Consider the following 22,296-nt stretch of genomic DNA (forward strand, 5'->3'; position numbering starts at 1 on the left):
TGGCTGCCAGCAGCAAATTGGGCAACATTACTTTTTGTTAGTGAGAGACAAAATCTTTTACCTCGAGGATAGATTAAGAGATTTACCTATCAGCCAGATCAGCCAATCTAGGTTATCTATCTATTCTTGTACCAACAATAATCTTTAGAGTGATGTCATGGGCTGGTTGACCTAGGATCTTTGGGTTCCTAAACCAGAGTAAAGGGGATGGAATTATCTTGATTGGCTTAGAATCTAAGCCTTAGATAAATTTAAATCCATCTCTAGAACTGGAGGATGGAGTCCTCAGAAGACTGGAGATAACTGGAATTCTCTGAGGAAGTAGAACTGTGGAATGGATGTAGAGGTATCTGGGAATTAATGTTATCATCACTGTTCACTCCATTGGCATGGTGTTAGGCCCAAAGATATTTATTTAATATTTGTTCAGTAAACCTATGAGATATGATCTTACCTGAAATTTATGTGTAAAATAGGTGACAATGAGAATATATTTTTAATTGAATTTTAGAGGAAGAGGAAGGGAAAAGGAGAGAGAGCAACATTGATGTGAGAGCAGAACATCAATCAGCTGCCTCCTGCATGCCCCCTACCAGGGATTAAGCCCCCCAACCCAGTCATGTGCCCTGACTGGGAATCGAACCAGCAACTTTTCAGTGCATGGGACAACGCCCAACCAACTAAGACACACTGGCCAGGGTGCAATGAGAAATAATTTTAGAAGAGTTAATCATATACTAGTTAATCATTTACATTAAAAGACTCTTCTTAAATATAGTGAATAGAGTGTCTTTTACTTTCCTCAACATTTGCCTGAATTTTATCTTGGCCTAAATCTGGTAGTTAGTAGGAGCCATTTTTAAATTGTTAACAATTGGTTTAACAATGTTAATTGAAATGTATATAGCGCAGAAAAAAAGAAAAAAAAACTAGCCCATCATAATACATTATTGTCAAGGAAAATGATACTTTCACACAGCTTTTTGGCTTTTTAGTATATTTTCAGTATCTGCAGACCTAATCAAAAGGGATTACCTCAGCATCTTATAAATTTAATTTTGAAAAACAAGAAACCATAAATAATAGAAATCATTTCAAAACATCCTTACTCACATCTAAAATATGAAACAGCTAAATCAGAGGTTCTTAATAATTTAATCTGTGAAGCCTAACTGGAGGATTTAGAAAAAGTGGCTAAACTATTAAAAGATTCTTCAACTGCTGTTTAATGTCAATATCAAGTTATTTCTTACACTGGCAAATAGCCAAGCTATTCCCTGGTCACATCCACTTTTCAATATTTAGCAGTCCTCTCAATCATTCCTATCACAGCCCCAGGACTGTATCATAGCAACTCCATAATAATAGTATATTACTATTAAGTCTTGAATTTTTAGGTAGTTTATCTTCCAGAAAGAATATGAATAGAGCAGTAAGACCAAGTAGATTGAGTATTATTAATGATGCCCAAGATTTTAGACATATACTATAACTTTCAATAAATTTTAATACCACTTTCCATACCCTAGTTTTGCTCTAAACCAGTCCAACTGTATTATAGTCTCAGGTAATGCAATGTTAGAATTGTTTTCTTTCAAATAGTTGTCAGGAAACTTGTATGTAATAATTTCCTTAGCATTTAACCCTAAATAGTAAACCTTTTCATGCTGCCTGTGTAATACAAAGGCAAGTGCTTTATTTATTTAATATGATTTTCCTTTGTTATAAAATACTAGAGGCCCAGTGTACGAATTCATGCACCTGTGGGGTCACTTGGCCTGGCCTGTGAGATCAGGCTGAAACTGGCTCTCTGACATCCCCTAAGGAGACCCGGGTTGCAAGAGGGTGCAGGCCAGGCTGAGGGACACCACCGGTGCATGATAAGGGCCAGAGAGGGATGCAGGAGGTTGGCCAGCTGGGGAGGGACCGTGGGAGGGCTCCAGGGCATATCTGGCCCATCTCCCTCAGCCCCAATCAGCCAGACCCCAGCAGCAAGCTAACCTACCAGTCAGAGCATCTGCCCCCTGAGAGTCAGTGCACATCATAGCGGGCAGTTGAGCAGTGTTAGCATATCATTAGCATATTATGCTTTGATTGGTTGAACAGACGACCGAACGACCAGACACTTAGCATATTAGGCTTTTTTTATATAGGATGTTCACAGTTTAGTGAAAATAAGAATAACTTGATTATCTCCTTCTTACAACAGCCTTGGAAATGAATATATCAGTGTATCAATCTATAAGTCTCTCTTACTAAGTAGGCAGAGACCCTTCACGAACTTAATAATTATTCAATAATATTTGAGCAAACACCATTCTTTTAGACTAATTCCGACTATCAAAATCACATTAAGAAAAGCTTTATCATTTATGAACCCATTTTTTCTTTTTGGAAAATATATTAGACTAGAGGCCTGGTGCACAACATTCATGCACTGGGTGTGGGGGTTCCCTCAGCCCAGCCTGTGCCCTCTTGCAGTCTGGGATCCCTTGCCAGCTATGAGCCCAGCTTCTGCTCCTTAGCACTGCCTCAGAGGTGGGAGAGGCTCCCGCCACCACCAATGTGCTCGCCAGCCATGAGCCCGCTGGTGAGCCTGGCTTCTGGCTGAGCAGTACTCCCCCTGTGGGAGCACACTGACCACAAGGGTGCAGCTCCTGCATTGAGCGTCTGCCCCCTGGTGGTCAGTGTGCATCATGGCAAACCAGTTGTTCCATTGTTCAGTTGATTTGCATATTAGCCTTTTATTATATAGGATGAAAATGAAATCTCCAGGTGTATTGCTAATGATAGAAAATAACTTAAAACTCTTCTGTATTTTGAAAATTTTGCTTTAGTGCAGGTAATCAAGATGACTTAATAAACTAAGAAATGATCTTTAAAATAAGAGATGCATTTTTTTCATGATCTAGGTAGGAAATCTTAAAATATTGTCCCATGTGAAATGATTCTGATGAAGTGACAGAAAATTGCCTTCTGAAGGTCCATAATATGTAGTAATTTCAGATGGCCTTGATAACATCTACTCCATTGAATGGTTGAGTGGTTTAAATATGTAAAGCTTCTAGCGCTAATTTCGTGTTTTGAGAAAGCATTGGGCAAAGCTAAATCCCTTAACTCCTAAGGAAGCCTAGTGATCACACATATCTGCTTTTTTATTTGCAAGGACTCTTGGACACACCTCTTCAGAGTATCAAGGATCTACTGAATTATATGAAAAGCAATTCAGACTAAGATTTACAATGCTCAGGGGTGACAGATTTTCAAGTTCAACATTGGAATTTCCACAAAAATCTTTCCATTTTAGAAATATATAATTGGATTAGTAAAGAATAATATAAGGAAATATATAATCAAACACACAAACATTTTACATAAGACTGCAATCAACATAAGAGTTCAGAGAAGGGGGACATGAGTGCTAACTAGTGTTATCAAACAAGACTTCACAGATGTGAGATTCTGATTATAAAGAATAAAAGAAGGTTTAGAAAGGTGAAGGTACTTAAGTCTGAGGAACAGCCTAGAGAAAATTATTTTGTAAAGAATGAAGGCATATTGCGTATTGCATAAATAAATTGGCTAGACTGAGACAACATGTGCATTTGGAATAAGTAGTAGAAAATAATTTTCTATACATAGAGTGGAGGCAAATTCAGGTATTTAGACAGTCCTGTGGTGTTTCTCAACCTTTGTCTTGTCCTCATCCCTACCCCACCAATTTCATTACACATGGTAGTAACATCCACATATTTGCATGGGTTATTCACATTAGGGAACATGGCATATATAAAAGTGAAAAGCATATCAGAATGTAAGTAACTGAACATACTGTTATATTGACAATCTTGATTCTGCACTAATTTATAAAAGCTAATAAACGACTTCAGAAATTTAGTTTTTTCTGCCTATGAAACAACCCATCTTCAAATGATTATGATACCACAATTTGGCAACAGTGAATGTTGAAATCAACTATAGGATGAAGAAACAGGAGTTTTGAAGATATCTGATCAGAATAATATTGTGAGGCAGTGATCAGCATTATAGAGGTTCTCAGAGCAGGGTCTAGAGATAATAGAGATTTCCCAGGATTTTTGAAAAGAGTTCTCAAATCTCTAAGCACACCAAGTGTTGTTCTTGAATCAAATAAGTGATACATCTCCCACATATATGTACTAGATACAATATTTTCAGAGTGATGTAATTCTGTAATTAATGGCAAAATCATATCAAAACATTACTGAATTTAGAATAAGTTGATTTATGTCCCTTTTTTCTCCATCTATGCATACCAGATATAAGATTTTTATGTAGAAGCAATTTTGAGATTTCAAAGGTATGCTCATAGTATTGTAAACTGAGGGCATAGTGAAAAGATTACTGAATTGGGAATTCAGAGTCCTGACACCTGATTCTCATTTAGTCTCTTCCTAGCTGGGGTCTGGGAGTCATGCTCAAACCATTCAACACTTCAGGCCTTGGTTTTAATTGTTAAGTGATGGTGATCTCCTAAATGAGACAACTTTGAGAATGCTGCCACATACAGCATCAATGGTTTTAGGTGCTTAAAAATAAGTTTCTCTGAAAATCGTTTCAAGTTTCTATAACATATGTTTATATGACATTTAAAGTTAAGATACTGATAACATATTTTATAGAATCATTTACTTACTCATTTACATGATTAGGTGATAATAGAATCTGATTCAATAAGCCCCAAAAGATCATTCCTGAAAATAGACTAATAAAAGAGCTCTTATTATTGTTTTACCGATTAAAGTCACCGAGTTGTAAAACCTCAGGGCTTCGTTATCAATAACAAAGATTATCCATTTCAGCAATACTCTCTCTGAGTGCATTGATCCTTATGTCCTTCCATTCCATTTTTATATCAATTGAATGGGAACCTCAGGCTTCAAATAGTAAATTGGCCCTACTTTTTCTTTTGGAATCGGCCTTTCTGCCTAGCTGTTTGCTTCTGTTCAGGGTCTTGTATACCACAAAAAGTTCTTCGTGTATTAAACTCATAGAAATTAACTAACAATTTGATAATAAGAATAGCAATTGAATTATACCATAGTCATGCCTTTAAGGTAGGACAAAAGTTGGAAAAACAACTTTGATGACTTTTTTTCATTCTTTTCACTTATGCCAGGGCAAAAATGAAGAGTTTTACCAAAAACTATATTTCCTCAAAATGCATAATTAGTTTCCTTTCTTTTTCTCTAGTTTGATAACGTTTCTCTAGTTAATATTGTTTCAATTAGGTTTATTTTTATTTCTTTGACATGATTTACTTTCATGTAACAAGCTTTTTTATTAAGTAACATGTAACCTAGTAAAGTATTTCCCCCTTTATGTCTTGTTGTCTTAAAATAATGAGTTAACTGGGCGTTGGGGGTGATCAGGGAGAGGTCAATGGGAGAAAAAGGAGACTTATGTAATACTTTAAACAATAAAGAATTTAAATTTAAAAAATGGGTTAATATAGACTGCAATTTTAACAGTAAAGGAATATAGCTTACTTCTAGTTCTTACCAAAATATCTTGATAAAGGTAACATCAATTTTAAGGATTATTTTTTTTAATCTTAATTTTAAAAAAGTATGCTTTTCTATTGTGGCCTGTGTAATTAAATTTACCTTAGAATATTTGAATCTTAAATAAAACTTCCTTTTATTCAAAATTTTATTTGTAAGTAATGCTTTTTTAATGAAAAAAATGATATAATTATATATATATAATGTAATATATTGACATCACAGAAAAATAGCAGTATTACTACAGTTTAAATATGACTTACTGATATTTAAAAATAGGAATTAACATTAACTCTGACCTCATGAAATTTCCTGTTCGTTTTTTATTCAATTACGGTTTACATTCAATATTATTTTATATTAGTTTTAAGTATACAGCAGAGTGGTAGACAGTCATACTTTATAAAATGTTCACCATGATATTTGTAGTGCCCACCTGACACCATACAAAGTTATTACAATATTAATGACTATATTCCATATGCTGTACTTAACATCCCCAGAAATTTCCAGTTCTTAATCATCAAAAATAAGAGGTGAACCAACTCTACAACAGGATAGCTTCATAGATCTTCTTAAATTAATAAAGTAAGCTCTGTTCCTATTGAAAACAATAATAACACATAAACTATAGACTCACAGTTCTCCCAAGCTATCTTTACATTCTTAATGTGAGACCCATTCATCAAAAGAATAAAGATAATGCAATTTGAGTTAGAAGCAATAGCAAGTATGTACATGAAAACTGTCATGCTAATGTTCCCAGGAGTGTCACCATTTCAATAGCGTGATTTATAAACTTTGAACAATATGTTTTTATTTATGACTAACTCTCCTCCTTCCAAAAGGAATTTGAGATGGTTTGGTGGACATGATTTAAAGAAACAAACATTATACTTTTATTTTTATGCTTTGTAGCAAGTAGTTTTCCTGATGTAGTTGTTGCTGTTTTCTACCTTTGATTTGGGGTTCCTATTGTGTAGTTGGTAATTATTGCACTTGTGGGCCTGATGTGCTTTTCTACAAGGTAGATGAAAACATGAAATGATTTTGATGTAGCTAGTTTCACTACTTCCATTAGTGTGTTTTCCATACCAGCAGTTCAAAACGTGTTTACTGACCCAGAACATCAAAAGCTAAATTTATCCCAGAACAATCACTTCAAACCAACACGAGATAGAGGCTAAATTTCCAATGTCATGACGAAGACAGAGTTCAAGACTTCAGTAGTTGGATTTGTCAAGCTCTTTGGTGTTTTAGTTATAGGATGTGTTCAGAATTCACTAAAGAGATAGCAACTCAAATGATAAATTGAAACTCGAGTATAACCAGAATATAAAACTTTTATCAGCCCTTAAGCAATAAATATGCCACATATCCCTTGCATGCTTTTTTCAATTTCCAGAGCATTTAATTGAACATGTGATACCAATAAATAATTAATTTTAAATAATACTATTCCAAGATGGAATGGCTGGAAACATCATGTTACTTTCATATATTAGAAACAAACAATGATGTATATAGACCAAAGTGATGGCGACTTAGATTGTATTCCTTAGAAGCAGTTTCTAAGACAAAAGTTGTATACAGAAGGTTTATTGGAAAGTATTCTTGGTAGATACACCTATAAGCAAGTGAGGAAGGTGGTGCAGGCATACCTTGGAGATATTGTGGGTTCAGTTACAGGCCACCACAATAAAGCAAGTCATAACATTTCTGCTGATGGAGCTTCTTGCCATCAATTTGTAAAAAAATGCAACTTCTTTGAAGGGCAATAAAGTAAAGCACAATAAAATGAGGTATGCTTGTATTGGGCAGAGGGAGAGGCTGACCCACAATGCAGTTGTACTGTAGCCTCAGCCAATCTGACGGGGAGCATTGGTGCTGGGTTCCCCCTTCAGAGTTGTCTTAAATTGAGACAGATGGGCTGGTACTCGATATCCTCAACCTGACTAGGAGCAAGACCCAGGGAGGGATGTAGCTGTGATTCATTCACAGTCATTTTTTTAAATATATTTTATTGAATTTTTACAGAGAGGAAGGGAGAGAGATAGAGAGCTAGAAACATCGATGAGAGAGAAACATCGATCAGCTGCCTCCTGCACACCCTCTATTGGGGATGTGCCCACAACCAAGGTACATGCCCTTGACCGGAATCGAACTTAGGACCTTTCAGTCCACAGGCCGACACTCTATCCACTGAGCCAAACTGGTTATGGCAATTCACAGTCATTATTAATTGTCTCTGGAGTGTGGGTCTGTCGACTCCAGGAGAGAACCTCAATGAAGTGCACTATAGATAGATAGATACTGGCATAGTCTACTTACCACATAAAGGTTGCAAAGTGGATACAGAGGAGGAGTAATAGAAAATAAAATTGGTAATTTTTCTCTGGGCCTTAATGTATCAGAACCACTGTTGTATTTTCACTCTTCAAAAATTTTTGTTTTATTTTTGTTACCATGGGAGGGACATTTAAAATCCTGTTTTGCATGAAAGTCTATGATGGGTAAAAATGGATGCTGTATTAGTTATCTATTGCTGGGTAATAAGCTACTCCCCATTGTAGTGGCTTGAAATAAGAGCCATTTGTTTAGCTCATAATGTTTTGGGTTTACTTTGGGCTGGGTTTATCTAGGTGATTCTTTTGCTGGCCTCAGTGGGGTTCCTTCATGTGTTCATGGTGAGCTGGTAGTTGATAGCCTCACTTCTATGCCTGGCACTTACTGGATATTGGATAAGACAAAGGATGTGACAAGGCCACTCACCTATTATTATTCCCTAGCTAGTATAGTTCACATAGTGGTGAAAGGGTTCCAAGCATAGCCCAGTGCCCAAGCATTTCACAAACCTTTGCTGATGTCATGTTTATTAATATTCCATTGGCCAAAACAAGTCACTTGGCCAATCCATATTCAAGGAGTGGAGAAATATTCTATAGCTCTTGATGGGAGGAACTAGAATATACTATAGCTCTTGATGGGAAGAACTAGAATATCTCACAATAAGGGTGTAGATGCAGAAAGGGCAGGAATGTGTAGACATTTATTCTCTAACCGGAGATGTTTTTATTTTCATCACCAAGACATTTCCTGTGTAATATTTTTCAGCATTCCATGCCAGCTATGGCTTTCAGTGTGTATTATGGATACCTTGTGGATAAGTAAAGCACTTAACATTTTCACTTAACCTATGCTTCTGAGGTACAAGAGAGCACAAGATTGGATAGACACAAAGAATGTCCAGTACAAATGCTAAGCAAGTATATAAACTACACACACACACACACACACACACACACACACACACACACACACACATGAGAAGAGACAGATAAATGAGTAGGTCTCAATCAGAGGCAATTTCCCTCCCTGGGAGAACATTTGATAATGTCTGGAAGCATCTTTGGTTGTCAGATCTCGGAAGGTGTTGTTGCCAAGGATACTGATAAATATCCTACAATTCACAGGGTAGTCATTCACACCAAAGAAGTATCCGTGCCAAAATGCCAGTAATGCTGAAGATGAGAAAGCCTACTTTTTTATTGAGAGTATGTAGGATGAATTCATATAATATGAGTTATAGAAGGGCACTTAGAAGATGCAAACTAAAATTGAAAAGGGAATGGGTTATTTCTGTCTTCAAATTAGTGAAGGAAGAATGTTGGAGAGACTCCTAAAGAATAATATCTAACTTGTGGGAGCAAGCTAGATGCACTTGATTGTTATAATCCATTTATTTATGGCTAGTTCAGGGTTATCTTTTTTGCCAATTTAGAATATGTATCAAATGTATTTTGTGGGTACCATATGTTGTAAACTATAGCTTTTGGAGTCAAAAGTATGTATGTAATTAATAATTCTTGCATATTGAGTACAGCATCTAGGAAAACTATCTGATGGTCAGATCATTCTTTAAAAGATGTATAGTGGTTCAACACACTCTCTTGGCATTGTCACTTGTTAATGTGAGATCCTGAGCAAGTTATTTTATCATTTGGTAAAATGGGAACAATACCTATCCTAAAAATTATTTGGTTAAAAAAAATCAATAAAACAGGGATTATGAATTCTTACCTCAGTAAATGATGTTGGTAATGGTAGCGTTTGTGATGATCTTTCTTCCTTACAAATAGCAGAAAATATTTCTTATTTGGGTTAAATTTGTAATACCCAGAAATAAGAGTGATAAGATAGTGTCACTGAGTTTTAAAAGCCTATGGTTCTGACACCTAACAATTTTTTTCTAAAATCCAGAAATACAGCTAGTTGTCATGAATCCTTGAGTTTCAATTCTCTAGGCCTTGCCCATGTATAGCACAAGCCCTTATTGGGCTGAAATGTGAATAATTGATGATATTGAGTCACATATTTTATTTTGTCTTTAGAATTAGAAGAAAGAATGTAGGCAAATGTGTTTATGTGTTCATAACATTTTTTTTCTAATTTTCCACTTATATCTATCTACTGCAGATATCTAGAGGGAAAAAGTGAAGTTCTTCCTTGCTGACACACAATAGATTTTTCTGAGTCCATATATGATTTCCTAAAAAGTACTCTCTAATTCGTACATATTTCTTTAAGCTACATACCATCTTTTCAGATATTCAAAGATTATTCCCCAATGTTGCTTAATTATTTTATCTATTGGTTATATGGAAGAAGCTAAAAATATTTCCTATAACTCATAGTATTAAATAGTCATGCAATTTGACCACATGTAAAAATGGTACTTTTATTTTTTGTTAATTTTTAAAATTTTCAAATGTATCTTTATTGTTGAAAGTATGACAGATGTCCCCTTTCTTTCCCATTGACCCCATCCACCCTGCACCCTCCCCCCCTTCTAGGCCTTCACCACACTATTGTCTTGCATATAAGTTCCCAGATTAATATCTACCCACCCACCCACCCCCGCCTTCCCTCTGAGACTCATCAGTCTGTTCCACACTCCTATGTCTCTGGTTCTATTTTGTTCATCAGGTTATTCTGTTCATTAGATTCCACATATGTGTGAGATCATGTGATATTTATCTTTCTCTTGATTGGTTTATTTCTCTTAGCATAATACTCTCTAGGTCCCTCCATGCTCTCTCAAATACTTTTAGATATTTTTATTAGTGTGAATCCAATAATTTATCATGTAGCCAGTTCTCTGATTTTTCAAGTACAAAAGTAAAGAAAATAAGTTACCCGCATTCATACAACAAAGCTAAAAATAGAATATGTGCTTCTTGCTTTCTTATCAACCAAAGGAGACCTGTGAATTACAGGAAAACCACATATGAATACTTCAAAAGAAGTATTCCAAATACATTGTGTGTGCTTTTAAAAGATTTAGTAGCTCCTTTCAAGCCCTAAGTAAAGTTGTTAGTCTGACTAATCATGTACCCCTGAAGCCAATTAAATTTTTAGACTAGAGAAATGTTCTTCAAACACTTCTGGAAAAAAAAAATGAGAGTTCCCTCCTAAAGCCAACACCTATTAATTAACAAAATACTCAGTAAAGATGTGGTTTGCAAAACTATATTACACCTAGTGTTATTCATGCTACTGTTGTGCTAAACTCAATTCATATCAGCTATCTTGAGCTTGACTTTCTGTCTGCATAGCTATGGAAGAAAAAATAAAGTTTTTAGTAAAGTTATTTTAATTTTTGAAGGAAATCATGAGAAACATTATGCTATAATCATCAGTCATGACACTATACAGGCTCTGTGTATGGGTGGATAGGTGGGTGGGTTTACATATCTATATTTATAAAACCCTAACATGCAAAAAGACTGAATGGCGGAACAATCGAAAAACCGGTTGCTATGACATGCACTGACCATCAGGGGGCACATGCAGAACATGGAGGGCATTGGCTGCGGCAAGATGGTGGAACAGGTGAGCGGGGGGTGCCAGACCACAGGGGGGTGCCAGTCGCTGTCATCAGGGCGAGCCTCTGGTGGTTACTGAAAATTCTTTGCTCCCATGTGCCACAGTCCCGCTGGGTGCATGCACCCACTGCCAGCATCTGGCACCAGCCCCGATCGCTTGGCGCCATCAGCGTGTGCAACCAGCGGCTTCCAGCCCCGATCTCCCCCGATGGCTTCTCCACTTCCCCATGCTCCTGAGGGAGGTTTGGGGCCAGCAGCCGCCTCTCACACTCACTACCAGTGACAGCCCTGCTCACACCCGCTGCTGGCACTGGCCCTAATCACTCTGTGCTGTCAGTGTGTGGGAACGGCAGTGGCAGGAGTGGGGCTGTGGTGGAGGGGCTGGGCGGGGGCACAGAGGATGGGTTGGGACCCGTCCCTGTGCCCACTGCAGCCTTGTGGCCCACAGTTCCATTCAAGGTGCAAGAATCCGTGCACTGGGCCCCTAGTATACACATACAAACACCTAGATATGATGTGTGTATTTATCTATCTCACTTATTTGTATATGTTGTAATACATGTGGTTCTGACATGAACAAATTAAGCAGAAAAGATGCCAGTATCCATTGCTGAAGGGACAGTTAATAGTGTGACACCATAAGTACCATTTTCCATGATGACCCTATGTAGAAAGAGATACTTCCTTCTGCAGACTTGAGTCAAATAACTTGGATCTCCATGAGCCAATTCCTTGTTACCTCAGCAGCCTGTGGCAAGTGATGGATGTTGCAGGCAAATAGAATAGACTGTGGGGACATTGAATGGGGCATGGAGAGAAGGATCCCCACCAGCTGCAGGGAAACCCATTTCCCATGCTCCCTAGGGAGGAGAACCTCAAGACTCATCCCAGAATTTCATGTCTAAGATTCTGTGTAATAATTCATATATCCTAACTCCTAACCTGATCACAATTATAGGTTGAGATAACACTCAGCAAATCCCCTTTCCATCTTTTAAATTATGGAGTTCACAGAAAACTTTCCTATAACAACTAAATATTTCTCCCCGACCATAAGGGTGAAGATCCTGTTGCTCAGTTTGGGCAAAATCTCTCTTTGTAGCCCTATTACAAATCTGAGCAGCCCACACTTTACCTAATGAGGAGGATTGCTTATGTTTCTAATAAAATGACATAGTGGAAAAGAAACCCTACTTTTTCTTTTCACTTAAAAGTTAAGACATCTGAAAGTGCTGTATGAGTCAATATAATTTACATAATAAAATAAGATAAATGCTCTTAAGACCTCAAAATTTCTCCTTTGAAACATCTTGCTTAATAAAAATAAATACACATTCATGGATCTAGAGGCAAGTCTTTTTAGGAAAAATGACATATTTTAATAGTGTTCAAGGTAGAATTGGTCCTAATAAAATGTCTGAAAGTAGATGGAGATTAGTCTCTTTCCATATTATGTTATAGCACTTTTTTCTACTATTGGAGACCTAAAGTTTCTGAGTTTAGAATCCAGCTCTCAGCCACCCTTTAGCCACAGACAAAAACAAACAAACGAAAAACCAACACAACAAAACAAAATGAATAATGGTGCAAGATTTTGTTCTCCCTAGTGATTATTAGATTTAAGTAATAAAATGTTAAAAACATCAATGTGTTTTGGGTCCAAAAGTATGGTGTAATTCTATACTTTGTGGAGACTTTTTAATTACAAACTTCTTCCGGTACTCCAAAAAACACAGAAATCTAAAGTTGGGATTTAAAGAAGAAATGAGATTTTGTGCAAGGAAGGGTGAAAGAGATTTCATGAAGTATATGGAGCATATGGAAGGTCATGGAATTGTGAAATGGCCCATACAAATTGGAGAATGCTGAATATGGACTGAGGTGTAAGGGAGCCCAGAAGAATGGAAGGAAATAAGTCTGGAGTGTGAAGTCTGGCTCAGGAAGCACAGAGCCCAGAATGTCATGCTAATGTAGAAAGTGGATAGCCAATAAGCATTTAGCAGCAAACAGGCAAAGAAAAGAAATATAGACACACATAACACACACACACACACACACACACACACACACACACACACACCATACCTACAGTGCTAGGACATAACTGAATTCATAAAATAGTTAATTCCCTCAGATTAGTACTGTTTTCCCCATTAGGCAGGTGAATAGTCTGAGGCTCAAAAAAGTTCAGTTTAGCAAGCATGATATAATCCCTTAAACTCAAGATGCCTGTAATCTTGTGCAAAGTTTTATATCTAGGAAATGGTAAGGCCAACTGTCTGTGAGAGAAATCTATACTAATTAAAGAGAAACATGCAAATTGGTGTCACTCCACTATACCTACCAGCCAATCAGGGCAAGTATGCAAATTAACCCAACAAAGATGGTGGTGGCCATGGAGCTGGAGGCTTGGGTTGCCCCTGGCAATGGAGGAAGCCAAGCTTCCCACCTGCCCTGGCCACCGCTCAAGGAATGGCTGGGGGCCTGGGCTTCCAGCCCACCCTGGCCACCGCTCAAGGGAGAGAACATGCAGGAGCAGCCAGGAGCCTGAGAGATCAACACAGAGGGTAGCCTGCTCCAAGCCTCTGCAGTGTGGCTGAGGGAAGGCCTCCAGTGGACACACACACACACACACACACACACGCGCGCGCGCGCGCGCGCGGGGCGACTGCTCTGAGCCTCCGATGCAGCTGGGTCCAGGCCCCCAGCAGACACACACACACACACACACACGGAGCCCCTGCTCCAAGCCTCTGCTGCCAGACTGTGGCTCCATGGGGAGAGGGCCTAAGCCATCAGTAGAACATCCACTGAGGGCTCCTGGACTGTGAGAGGGGGCAGGCTGGGCTGAGGGACCTCCACAACCCAGTGCACGGATTTTGTGCACCAGGCTTCTAGTAGTAGTATAATCGCCAGTTTACAAGGGAGTGCTTGGAGATTCAGAGAGGTTAAGTAGCCTACCCAAGATTATACAGCCAAGAAGTAGCAGAGCAACGATTTCAGTCCAACAGTCTGGCCCCAGATAGTCTATTTTACATTCTCTTTCTTGACCAGTGTTCTTTCCTGCCCCCCCCCCCCAATAGAAAAGTGGGGGGGAAAAGAATTGATTCATTCTATTTTCTCCCGTTAATATTTGACCTTCCATTGTCTTCCTCCATTACTTTTTTCCCCCAAAATAGTGATAATGATCTGAACAGCAAGAACCTAGGCATGTTCTGTGCCTAGTCTTTGAGAAACCATCCTTAGAGGTTATCTTTAAGAACTCACTATGAGTAAATGGCCTCTAAATTTACTGAAAAGCTTATTGTGCATGGACTTTTGTTTCCATTTTATTCATTCAGTCAATATCAATTGAATAGGTACTGTATTCCAGTGTGAGTTGCAGGGGATAGAGTAGTGAGCAAGAGGGACACATTTTCCGTTTTCAGCAGTGCAAAAATGTTTTCAGATGTTGAGTGCTGGAGAAGAGACCAAAATCAATGGCCTGACCAGTCCATAAATGAGATCATATGCCCACAACTGATGTACAAATTGCTGCATTGCTTGACCTCTCATCCCTCCTCTGAATCTGTGGTAGCTGACTTTGTACTTGGTGGTACTACTTCCTTTTTCCCCGTTGGAGAATTTTGTGATATTATCATTCTGTGTCATTTGTTTGTGCTTTTTGGTCATCTTGATTCATTCTCTGTTTTTCAGTCTCTGGCCCTAGCCTTCCTTTTCAATAGACTTTTTTCCTAATGTGCTTTCCAGAACACGTTGAAGTCTGATAATTCTCTTCATTCTCATGCTTCACTGTATTGAAATTTGAGATGACATAATCATTTCCACTCCATTAGGAACTAGTATTTTGGTCAGAAGTAAGTGTAGAGAAAAATATCTCATTCTTGCTCTCTTTAGACCAGCAGTTCTCAACCTGTGGTTTGCGACCCCTTTGGCAGTCAAACAACCCTTTCACAGGGGTTGCCTAAGACCATCCTGCATATCAGATATTTACATTACAATTCATAACAGTAGCAACATTACAGTTATGAAGTAGCAACGAAAATAATTTTATGGTTGGGTCACAACATGAGGAACTGTATTTAAAGGGCCAAAAGGTTGAGAACTACTGCTTTAGATGGTCAAATTTTCAAAAAGTCCGGGTGTTTTTTTGTTTTTAAGGAGCATCTTCCAACACTTCTCAGAACTTTGAAATCCTCTCAAATGACTGTATGTTGCCTCAATATCTATTGTGTGTCTATTTTAAAAACAATTTGAGCCTGGCTGGAATGGTTTAGTGGTTGAGCATTGATCTGTACACCAGGTCACAGTTTGATTCCAGTCAGAGCACGTGCCTGGGTTGCAGGCTTGATCCCCAGTGTGGGGCATACAGGAATCAGCCAATCAATGATTTTCTATCTCATCATTGTTGTTTCTATCTCTCCCTCTCCCTTCCTCTCTGAAATCAATAAAAATATATTTATTTAAAAAATTAAAAATAAATAACAATTTGGCCATATTTTCTAGTCAGCCAAGGTTAGCTCCTACAATACTATTTTAATTTAGCTCTCATTTCATCTTCACCCCTGTGTCCTCTCCAGGGATTAAGCTCCCCTCTTGGAATCCCTATTAATATTTCTTGATCTTGTTGGCTCCCATACTCCTTCCTACTGGACTGTTGGATCACAAGATGCTATTACTGCCTCAGATTATGTTTCTTTTTTTCTAGGAAGAGCCTCAGAGTAGTGAGATAGCTTCAAGAAACAATTTCTTCTATCTTCTTTATCGCTTTGTCTTTCAGTTATTACTTCTTAGCATTAGTTATGTATTCTGACACCTCACTTTTTTTTCCTTCTGTCTTATTCAAGAACTAGAGGCCCGGTGCACAAAAATTTGTGCACTCGGGGGGGAGAGGGGGTCCCTCAGCCCAGCCTGTGCCCTCTTGAAGTCTGGGACCCCTCGGGAGATAATGACCTACTGGCTTAGGCCTGCTCCCGGGTGGCAGAGGGCAGGCCCAATCCCTAGGTGCAGCCCCTGGTCGGGCTCAGAGCAGGGCCAATTGGGGATTTGGGGCGCCGCCCCCTGTCATGTACAGACAGAGCAGGGCAGATCGGGAGGTTGCGATGCCTCCCCTAGTCACGCTCAGGGTAGGGCCGATTGGCGATTGGGGCACCGCCTCCTGTCACACTCAAGGCAGGGTCAATAGGGAGGTTGCGGCACCACCCCCTGTCACACACAGAGCAGGGCCGATCAGGGGGTTGGGGCGCTGCCCCCTATCACGCACAGAGCAGGGCCCATCACGGGAGTTGGGGCACCGCCCCCTGTCACACAGGGATCAGAGCGGATCAGGGGGTTGGGGTTCCGCCACTGTCACACTCAGGGCAGGGCCGATGGGGGGGGGGTTGGGGCACCCCACCCTGTCACACAGAGCCACAAGGAGATCAGGAGGTTGGGGGGCTCCCCCTGTCACACACAGAGCAGGGCTGATCAGGGGGTTGAGGAGCTCCCCCTTGTCACGAACAGAGCAGGGCAGATAGGGAGGTTGTGGCCCTGCCCCCTGTCACACACAGAGCTGCAGGGCCATCAGGGGGTTTGGGTGCTGCCCCCTGTCATGCCGATCCCGGTACTGGGAGGCCTCTCGGCTCCGCTGATCCCGGTGCTGGGAGGCATATTACCCTTTTACTATATAGGATAGAAGCCTGGTGCATGGGTGGGGGCCAGCTGGTTTGCCCTGAAGGGTGTCCTGGATCAGGGTTGGGGTCCCGCTTGGGTGCCTGGCCAGCCTAGGTGAGGGGATGATGGCTGTTTGCATCTGGTCACACCCCCTTCAGGATGGGGGTCCCGCTTGGGTGCCTGGCCAGCCTGGATGAGGGGATGATGGCTGTTTGCATCTGGTCACACACCCTTTAGGGTGGGGGTCCCCACTGGGGTGCCTGGCCAGCCTGGGTGAGGGGCTGAGGGCCGTTTTCAGGCTGGCGGGTGACTGAAGCTCCCAACCTGTCCTTTTTTCCTTTTTTTTTTAAATTCTGGGCCAGCTTTAGCTCTGAGGCTCGGCTCCAGCTATGAGACCTCTGCTGCTGAAAGCAGGTTTCTGGCCTTTGTTTACCTTCTGTATTTGAAACAATGTTGCAGTCCTGCTTGCCGAAGCCCAGGGTTTTGTTTAGCTTCTGTATTTGTTACAACGTTGCTTAGAGTGCAGCTGAGAGGCCGGCAAGGCAGGTGGGGAAGCTTGGCTCCCTCTGTCACTGAAGCAAGCAAACCTCCCTGTTCACGTCAGCTGCCTGGCTGCCGGCCGCCATCTTGGCTGGCAGTTAATTTGCATATCGCCCTGATTAGCCAATGGGAAGGATGGCAGTCGTATGCTAATTACCATGTTTCTCTTTTATTAGGTAGGATATGTCTTTCATCTGTGGGAACTGCTTGTCCCTGAGAAAATTGAGGCACAAGAGGCATTCCTTCATTACTCTCTTCATCTTCTCTAACAAAAATACGACCTTAAAAGTGCAGAAAGTAATACAACCATGAAAAGTAATTAAAGGCCACCTGAGAAAGGAATGCCAACACTGCACATTTTTCTCATGTTCCTAAGACAGTTCTCTTGTTGTCCATACCTCTCACGTCTCCCATTGAGATGTTGTCTTTTGCAGCTTTCCCTCAAAGCTTCCCTTCTGAATTATATAGTCCACTGTGTCTCTGGTAATGACCTACTGGGAATATTTTGTTCCAGAGACCATTGGGTATAAGCTAGATGAGGCATTCCCTACACCTCATCAGCCACCTTTGATAACCTAGCTGTTATTGGTATTTTGTATTAATTCACACCAGCAAGTTCAGCCCCCTGCAGTAAGTAGAGAGACACATAGACCTTTGAGTTTTCCTTATTTCACATATTTCCAGTCCTTATCTCTAGCTTCTCACTCTATTTGTTCATCACTGTGTTTCTTATTTATCTGGTGTTTATAAAAATAGTCATACTTAACATTATTACCTACTAGTGTCAAGAACTGTGCTAATATTAGTTATTTTTCTGGCATTGTTCTATGTACAATTCCTTTATTAGTCATTGAATCTACACAACTGCCCCGTGACTCTTACCTGATTTTTATCCTTCCTTAATTGTGAAGAAAAAAAAAAGAATGAAGCTTAGAGAAGTTAACTAACTTAACGAGGGTCACAGAGTTCCTAAGGCAGAGGGAAGGATTCTCTCCCAGGTGTTTTACTCAGGAACTTCAGATTTTAACCAATACCATGGGCTATCTTACACTACAGGGTTAAACTCTGTTAATATTAATTTAATATTTCTAAATGACCTTGAAACAGTGTTTCATATCCAAATAGAAAAACTTTACTAGCTCCTATTTTCCAAAAAATAATATAGCTGGGGTTTTACTCCCTGCTAGTTACTTTATTACCTGTCTAAATAAAGTCTAAAAAGCAAAAAAAAAAAAAAAAAAAAAAAGAAAGAAATACATGATAAACTTCTCCCAATATAAAACAGAACAAACATTTCATTGGCTTTGATTTCCCTAGGGTCCACCTCCAAAGTAATTTACTTCCTATTCAAGGAAATCATTTACTCAGAAATAAGATCTTATCCAATCTTTCCTTTTGCTTTTCTTCCTTGAATAAAAAAAATAAGCAAAAGTTATTCCCTTGGCAAGATCTGAATACTGTTTTTGTTCGTTTGTGTGTTTTTACCAATTCCATAATCTGTGTAACTGGTTACTGAAAAAACTATCTTATTTTTTTTAGTTTTTTTCAAGTACAGTTGACATACAATATTATATTTGTTTCAGGTATATAACCCGGTGATTAGACATTTATATAACTTATGAAGTGATCACCCTGATAAATCTAGTATGTGTCTGGCTGGCACTATGCATAGTCTTTATGGACACATAGATACAAAGAACAGACTGATGGTTGCTAGAGGTGAGGGAGTTGGGGGACTGGGTGAAAAAGCTGAATGGATTAAGAAGCACAAATTGGTAATTACAAAATAGTCACGGGGAAAAGACTATTTAAATTCATTGTCCAGCCTTGAGAATAAGTAACATCATTTTGAAAGATGGTATATTAGTGAAATATGTATTAATGTGTATTAATGAAAAGTTTGAGTCTTTGAATTTTTCTATCATGTAATAATATATAAAGTACCCACATTGTTCAGAAAAAAAACATATGTCATAAATAATACTTTGGTTCAGAGTGTTGCCCTCTAATTAAGGTTGTTTCATTATTATTGGAATTGGCTTCTTAGCTTGTGTTTCTAATTTCTCTTTCCTTTTCTTTCTTTTCTTTTCTTTTTTTTTTGTCCTTTTGAAAAAAAAATAGCTCCTAGTCAGACTGTTACTCTGGTGACACAACCTGTGGTTACCAAGGAAACTGCCATCTCCACACTGGAAATGCCATCCACCTTGCTTTTGGAAGTACCTGCTCTAGCAGATTTCAACCGGGCTTGGACAGAACTTACCAACTGGCTGTCTCTGCTTGATCGAGTTATAAAGTCGCAGAGGGTGATGGTGGGTGATCTTGAAGACATCAATGAGATGATCATGAAGCAGAAGGTATGGGCATAACAGATAAAAGCTGACAGGGGGTTTTCTTTGAAGTGAAGATGTTCCACAAATCAATGTACTCTCCTCGAACATTTCCCACCAGTTTTTAGGCAGCTTTTCTCTGTCAGCAAACACACTACTGTGCTCTGTTCAGGCCAAGTATGAGCAAGGAAACAAATTAATGCAATTATCCAAAACAGCCACAAATTGAAGAGGAATAACACAAGGAAAAAAGCATAAACCTTACAAGAAAAGTTGGCTTAATTAAATTCACTAAACAACTGGTATTTTAAAAATCTATTTAATAACAAAGAAGTGGCTCAATTGAGCTGTTTACATTTAAACTGCTTGTTTTGGTACCCTGCAGCCATACTATATTACAGAATAAAATATAATCTGGGAATTGGTTATTCACTTCCGAGTTGTCCATGCCAATTTTCCTACTCCAATGATAAGGATAATTGAAAGTTAGCTATAAACAAATGAAAAAAGAAAGTAACAAAACATATATTTTAAAGTAACTTAGATCTTAATATTGGTATTTATGCAATGTCATACTCCAATAAACATGTTTTTAATACAAAGATTGCACTTCTAAGCCTCATTGAAATTTATTCTGCAAAATTATGACATCAACTAGAAACATAAGACTTCATTGATATAAATGTGGTTTACCTAGCTAGAACAAATATACCGTATGTCTTCTATATATCTGAATGAATAGAAAAGGTAGTTTTTGAAAGGTTTTATACACTATAGTTATTTCACTTGTAATGATTTTTAAATATTTTCTAAAGGCGTAATAAATTATACTGAAGCTATTTAGTCATTACAGAACAACTTTTTAAAGAAAAATAAAAACAAGGAGTAAGGCACACAAATTCTTTTTTAAAATAAATGTTAGTGATTCTACAGGAAAAAAAAATAACCTGCATATAAAGTACCTAGAGCTTAGACCCAGAAGACCCGAATTAGTGGGCTTTCTTTGACATTTGCAAATGACATTATTGTGCTCAAATCATCCTTTGGATCTTGGTTTCCTCTTCTGGGTACAGGGCACACAGAATTCACATTCACCCTGTAGGATAGATATGTGTGTGTGTGTGTGTGTGTGTGTGTATTGTTTTCTACTGCTTTATAACAGGTATTAGTAACCATAATTTTCAGAAAAAGCTACTGAGGCTCATAGTCACACTCCTAGTAAATAATAGAGCAAAGATTCAAATCCAAGTTGGTTTGGTTCCAAGCCTGGGTTCTTATTCCATATAGGAGCATTAAATATAAATGTGGTTACCATTTGGTGATGTATAATACATATACTAGTATATATGTATATTGTATATCTAGGCTATGTCAGGCACTATGCAAAACATTTTACATTTGCAGTGTGCTGATACATACAGAAACAAAAGGTACATTATTGTACAATATTATGCTGAGTTATAGCAGTTCTTTCAAGACTATTACTAACCAGAGGAGATAGTAGGTTATAATGTTTAAAACAAGGGCTTTGGAGTTATATTATCTGGGTTCAAAGCTTGGCTCCGCTACTAAAGCTGTGTGATCTTACCTGTGCACAGGTTAAGTTACTTACCCTCCCTGAACCTGAGTTTATCTATCTGTACAATGTGGATAATAATAATACTATATGCTTTATAAGTTGTTGTGAGGATTAAATTAGGTAGTATATGAAAGATCTTTCCACCTTGCCTTTCTTACTTCAAGTATTCAACTAATGTTAGTAATTAATACTAGGTTCTACAACAAACTCTATATAAATCTGCCTACTCATGCCATTTGAATCGTGCAAAGTCTATCTCATATAATAATGTTATATGTAAATAAGAGTGTGTTTCCACGTCTGCACCCCATGCTGTCATTGACACTATGGCCTCCTGTGAAAGCCACTTGATATTAGAATGGGAGAGAAAATACACATTTCCTTGTGAAGGGTTTGTGAGCCTGCCTTTAAGGAAGGTATTGAGCTGCTCCATAGTCTTCAGAGTTCTCCAAATAAATTTTTCTTTTGCAGAAAGGATGACTAATTTGATGCCTCTTCATAGTGGTATTAAATACAGGTCAGAAATTAATTTGAAGGAGAAGTTCAAGTTCCATGTCTTTGATCACAGAAAGCTAGCATTTATAAATGTCATATATATTTCTTTCTCCCCTCTCTTGTTTAATAGTGGGAATGCTTTTCCTGTTTATTTCCCTCGCATTAAAAAAAATAATTATAAAGACACTATCAGCCCTAGCCGGTTTGGTTCAGTGAATAGAGCATCCGCTGGCGGACTGAAGGGTCCCAGGTTCAATTCCAGCCAAGGGCACATG

General features: G+C 38.7%; 1 protein-coding gene across 5 annotated transcripts in view; it reads left to right on the forward strand.

The window, feature by feature from the left end:
- Window positions 1-22,296, forward strand: part of DMD (dystrophin) — a 2,282,236-nt gene that overhangs the window by 1,526,099 nt on the left and 733,841 nt on the right. For all 5 annotated transcript variants that reach the window (XM_059679269.1, XM_059679268.1, XM_059679270.1 and 2 more), the window contains one exon: window positions 19,742-19,974. In XM_059679269.1, coding sequence (XP_059535252.1) covers window positions 19,742-19,974 — 233 coding nt within the window. The remainder of the gene's footprint in view (window positions 1-19,741; window positions 19,975-22,296) is intronic.

Source organism: Myotis daubentonii, chromosome X (genome assembly GCF_963259705.1).
Source record: "Myotis daubentonii chromosome X, mMyoDau2.1, whole genome shotgun sequence".
In the NCBI taxonomy this organism is placed as follows: domain Eukaryota; kingdom Metazoa; phylum Chordata; class Mammalia; order Chiroptera; family Vespertilionidae; genus Myotis; species Myotis daubentonii.